At 35.9% G+C, this 5,562-nt stretch overlaps 1 protein-coding gene across 1 annotated transcript in view; it reads right to left on the bottom strand.

The window, feature by feature from the left end:
• The window catches only part of OLFML1 (olfactomedin-like 1), a 5,211-nt gene extending 1,462 nt beyond the window's left edge, over positions 1-3,749 (bottom strand). Inside the window, exons 1-2 of the mRNA XM_009698679.1 lie at positions 3,624-3,749; positions 2,448-2,736 (exon numbers count right to left, since the gene is read on the bottom strand). Of these exons, the coding sequence (XP_009696981.1) occupies positions 2,448-2,736; positions 3,624-3,749 (415 nt within the window). The remainder of the gene's footprint in view (positions 1-2,447; positions 2,737-3,623) is intronic.
• Between the last annotated feature and the right edge of the window lie 1,813 nt (positions 3,750-5,562).

Here is a 5,562-nt window from a genome sequence, read left to right as displayed (position 1 = left end):
GGTGACTTTAAATTATCTGGTATGATGTCTCTGTTATCAGTTCTTACACTAGAAGCATGGCTGGTGGAATTACGTAGTTGTTTACCTCACTATAGGGGTAAAATTGGCACCAGCAGAGAGCGAGTCATAGTTTTGGCTTCATTACGTTTTGTATGCACTTTGCACAGATGTTTAAGACCAAAAAGCACCAAGCTTGTGAAGACTCAGGCATTTAGACGCTAAGATCTTTATCAAGTACCATCCTTTCCAGGAAAAACTCTACTGCAAAGCATATTAACAAGCTTGTTTACCAAAGGCACTCATAAATTTCAAGAGACAGTATTTGAAGTTTAAAGAATTGCCTTTAGTGAAGTGCAGCCATTTTAGTAAACAGAACAAACAAAGCCCTAAGGCAGGAAGTTCTGGCAGTAGATAAAATAGAAAAAGAAAAACCACCCTCCCTATTTGGCCTGATACGAACCTATTGAAGTCAGTGGCAAGATTCCAGTTGCCTGTAGAAAGCAGCCTTTGTGTCATTTGTGTGTGCTGATACCCTCTAACTAAAGCATGTGGATATTGCTGCTATAGCATGGATTTTTTTCTTCAGTGCTCACTCTGGATGCACCTTCCCTGAGCAAGCCACAATAGCTTTACCAAAACTAATGTTTATTGATTACGTAGATTCTAAAAACGTAAAACTGTTGAATCAAAATACCTAGCCAGCCTTAGCAACATCTTCCTCTGCAGGAGAAATAACCAGATTACTATCTCCAACCTATGAATAGTGTCTCTCCTTGTAAGAAGATTTTTAACTCTCCTTGGCTTTCATAACAGCTTGGAGGAAGACTGAAAAACTGAGACATTCACAGTGAGCAAAAAGTTTACCAAAATTTTTCCACATTCTCCATAATGATACCTTCAAAGCCTGCTGTTTCATACCCCAAAATGTACAGAAGATAATTTCCTGTTTCCCACCCAAAGTAGGATGAAGTATCAAGTACTGCGTGTAAAAACAGTGATTCTACTTGATTGTTATTTTCAAGTCTGTGTGAACTTGAACCAAAACCAACAAAGTTGTACTTAAAATTTTTTTTGCTAGAGTTTTGGAGCAACTCAGCAAAAATAATCTTAACTTCTGGTTAATATATGATACCATAGAAGCAGAGCTGCTATTTATTAGAGTTGAGGGTCTTGCTACTTTTTCTAAGTGCTATAAAATCTGCATGGGGACTAGTTTTGCCATCAACTTCAATGGGACAGGCATCTGACCAGTATTGACAAAAGTAAAGTTGCTATGAACTGCTGCAATAAAACTAAATAATTTCCAACAAGAAAAAATGGAAAATAATTTTTTCCCCTCTGAAATTCTCAGAAAGATAAAATTTTCAAAGTGTCCTTACCACAGTCAGTTTAAATATCCCAAAATTTTTCTGCCTCTCAAAAAAATGCCTAATGTTCAAGAATATCTATGTATGGAAAAAATAAATCTTGATATTCAGCACTGTCAATTGTGATGTAGGATTAGAGCTTAGAAGCAGAACAGTTACCATCTGCCTCTTGCTGGAAAAGTTCAGGCAACAAATTATAAACTTATTTGTAAAATTAAATCAGTCTAATTCTGTTGAAGTTAGTGGAATTGTATAATTGATGATACTAAAGATATTTTACCTGACTTTTAAAAAAATGGCAGTTTGTATTTCTTATTATTTTTCATTTCTTACTACTTTTGAATGAAAAGGAAACAGACTACTTCAGATATGTCTACAATATGTAATTTACATCTATAGCTCAACTTAAGGTAAAGATACTTATAAAACTTAATTTTTTTTTTTAAAAAAAGTATAGACTGTGTATGTATTCTTCATACTAGGTACCTTAACACTTAATTTTCAAATCAGAACTGAGCTTTGCTTGCAGCTAAGCCAGTGTGCTCTCTTGATAAAGTACATGGAGGGAGAGGAAGAATAACAGAGGAGGACAGTAAACCAGATACAAATTGGAGAAGTGAATTAAATCTTTTTGTTAACTCGTGAGTTCACTTTTGAGTTGAGGTTTTGAGCCCTGTCCACTTCAAAAAGCAAAGACCACCATTAATTTGTTGGTATAGCTGCAATACTCAGAAATGCGCTGGGATTTTTTCTGGGACTTTGCAAGAGCATGATTTCAGAGGCTTTTTACATTACTTGATAATAAAAAGCAGCTTCCAAAGAACTAGTTTGATATGCAGTAGAGCATCTGCAAAATAGATGTTTGAATTGTACTTTCTTTCCTCCCTCTCCCGTACCGTTTTTTTTAGTTTGTTTTGTTTTGTTTTTTAAAGACTAGTATTTACACAGCCAAAACTCCATGCAATTATCTGTGGTATTCACATAACTTGTGAAAATCTGTTATCCCTATCTCAGCATGCATGCATTGGCTAGGGGACTGGCTCATTCACATCAAAATTCTGAAAAGTAAACTGTTCTTACTTGCGTTAAGCATGAGTTTAAGTTTCTTTTTTTCCTCTGCTTGTTCAAATAGTTGCTGTTTCACCAGGTCTTCATGTACTTCTATACATGTATTAGAATCTGTGACAGATCCAAAATAGTCAATGTCTCTTTGTGCTCGTTCAATTCTTGTTAGCAAATTCGCTACTTCACTTTTAACCTCAGCCTTATAATAGTTCAGTCCTGCCAGGCGTGACAGTACCATCTTTGAAAAGTCTCGGAATTCTTCCACGTAATCCAGTATGTCTTGGTTGCATTTTTCCAGCCTCTTCTTGAGTTAGAACACAGGAAGAAAACACATGGATATACGTGTGTATTCTATATAGATTACAGCCTCGTTTATGATTACTTTAAAAGCCGTGCTTTTGTCTGCTTTCTGGTCCCCCTGCCCCCCATCTATTTCAAACCGATGGTCTGTTGCTGTGTATGTATGTTAAGAGGACGTATTAGACTGGCACCAGCATTCACAGCTCTGGGCAAAAATACGCTTTTTTTTTTTTTCTTTATATGATTACTGACAACCAGATACTTTGTTTTGCTGCCTAAAGAGGGAAAAGTGCTCTGGTGGAAACAACCAGAGATACTTAATGATCAGAGATCATGATACTTACTGATACTTTTATATAATTAATTGGAAGCAAATACCTATTTCAGTCTCCAAGCTGCAAGGGGATTATTTCAGCTCCTAGTTAAAGTGCAGATATACTGCTCGTTTACACAAATGTGTCTTAAACTATTCTTCCAGGTAGGTTCATCCATACATAGGAAAAATACCTGATAAATTTCTATCTCCTTGTTAATACTGACAGCACTTCTACTGATGACAATGTGGTTATACTGTTTGGTAGGATGCACTGTGACAGTACTATAAACATTTGCATATTTAGCTAAGTTCACTGATGTCATAAAGAAATACAAGTGATAACAGAATAAAAATATTATGAAATTATATCCTGCAATTAATAATGATGTTGTAATTAGGAATCATTATAGTTAAAGGTTTAACTACAATTTTACTTATTTATTTGAAAAAGCTGGAAATTTATCTTCCTGATACTGTTTATCATACAAACTGTTCTGTGTTCATATAAGAACATTCCTACAGTTTCAAACCTCTTTGCAGTGAGGCAGTATTACAGAATGACAGCTAGCACATACCTCTAAAGATAGGAAACGCCGGTCAATGTAGTTCATCAGTGCTGCATCTTGCATCATATATTGTGCCGCTCCCATGATGTTTGTGAGGAATGGAACTAGTAAAAATTGGAGTTGCAAGACTACCATTGTTTCATAAAATTTTGAAGCAAAATAGTGGTGAACTAATTGTGTGTGTGTGTGCGTGGAGGGCAATCCCAAACACTACTGCCAGTCCAGCATTAAATGAAATTGAGCAGTTGTCTGATGCCGCGATGTGAAAAAGTAATACTAAAAATTACTAAAAAGTTAAAAATACTGTGGCAGCACTAAAAAGACTTAAAATGACTGTTGCAGTTTATCATTAAAAAAATAAAGCTGTGGAAGAGGAACTGAATGTGTTTATTTCTAGAAGCCAGATGACTGCTTTCCAGTTTATGATCTTATGATCAATCCCAGATGTTCAGTACTGAGTCACATAAAGCCTGTAGGCCAATTTTTGTTAAATACAAATAAAAATAATTTATTTTCCCTCCTTTCTCCTCCCATCTGCTTTCCCATGTGACCAACACTATGCAGTATGTCCTTGGTGTAAGTCAGCATAGATTCAAAGTCAGTGGAGCACTGGTCATTCTTTCACAGGAAGATCTGATGCATAATGGCTGTAGCTATTTCAACAATCACAGCTGTTACTGTAAAACAATCTAAAGCAATTGTTTTCACTTCCAGTATTCAACCTATTTGCAGTAGGACTGAAAACCATAGATAAAATTATTTAAAAAAAAATAAATCTTTTTCCTTCCCCTCTTCTCTTGCCAGTACTTTTCCAGCTAAAATCAATATCCTTAACACAGTTCTGTGACAATTTAATGGAGTCCTTGGTAGATCTCTTCTTTCAGAAAAATATTGGTACTTAGGATGACTTAAAAATTAATTATAATTAACTTACATGAGTCTATTGCATGTGAGGAAATTTTTATTTATTGTCTTTCATACTTTCCATGACTGAATGCCTGGTCTGGAAATATATGTGGCTATGCTAACGTTGTATTCACTACAAAACCATGTGTTAGGATGTTAGAAAGCTCCCTTTGTATCTGAAGCCAATCTGGATGTCTCTGTTTCTCTTCTCGGAATTCTCCACCTCTTCCCTTTTTTTAAAAAAATTTTTTCTTTCTCTACAGTTTTTTTTTCCTCACATTTACACAGCTTTCCTTTTCTTTCTGACTGCCTTGTGTGTAAGCACGGGACTTGTGACAGAATCCACAAACATGTGCCACAGCAGGCGGATTTTTACCTCCATTTGCTTGATTGTGAGGTACAGTTATGTGTGCTTTACAGGCAAATTTCACAGAAGTGCACAGATAAGTATTTTTTCTTTTAATATTGCTTTATCCTAAGAGGCATAAACAATTTGCCAGTTCCTATTTGCAGGCAAAGTCAGTGATGCACAGAAAGGCTAATATTTGGTTCTCCACTCTGGTGTCATTTCACTTTACTCCAGAACTCCTGCCTGGAAGGACAGAAACCTTGCCTGCTTGGATACTTGAAGGGTTATACATTGAGAACAGATGCCCTAGGAAGTGTATAGTCTTCCTTGATTATGTGCTATGGAGCATCTTGACAAAGTGCACTGTCCTTTTTTCCACAAAATAATCAGCTTCAGCACTGGGGAAGAACACAGAAAAACGATCCCTTTTCTAACCTCCTAGGTGAACCTGGAATCCTTCAGAGTTCTCTGAGTTTGGTATATCTGTCACTATAAGGTAATGATCAGGAGATGAAGACTCTGGGATTCAATAGGTTAATTTCTTCATTTAGTGGAGGGAGAAATCGTATATCTATATAAAACAAAATCTATCATGGTTTGCCTGCAGTTTGGAACGTGCTTAACTTAAGCTATGGCTGCAAGTCCTATCTTAAAGTAATATGAAGTAGCAACTTAACTTGATGGCTTTTAATA

This window comes from Cariama cristata, unplaced genomic scaffold (assembly GCF_000690535.1).
Source record: "Cariama cristata isolate BGI_N322 unplaced genomic scaffold, ASM69053v1 scaffold17244, whole genome shotgun sequence".
In the NCBI taxonomy this organism is placed as follows: Eukaryota; Metazoa; Chordata; class Aves; order Cariamiformes; family Cariamidae; genus Cariama; species Cariama cristata.
This window is presented reverse-complemented; position numbering and strand designations above follow the sequence as displayed.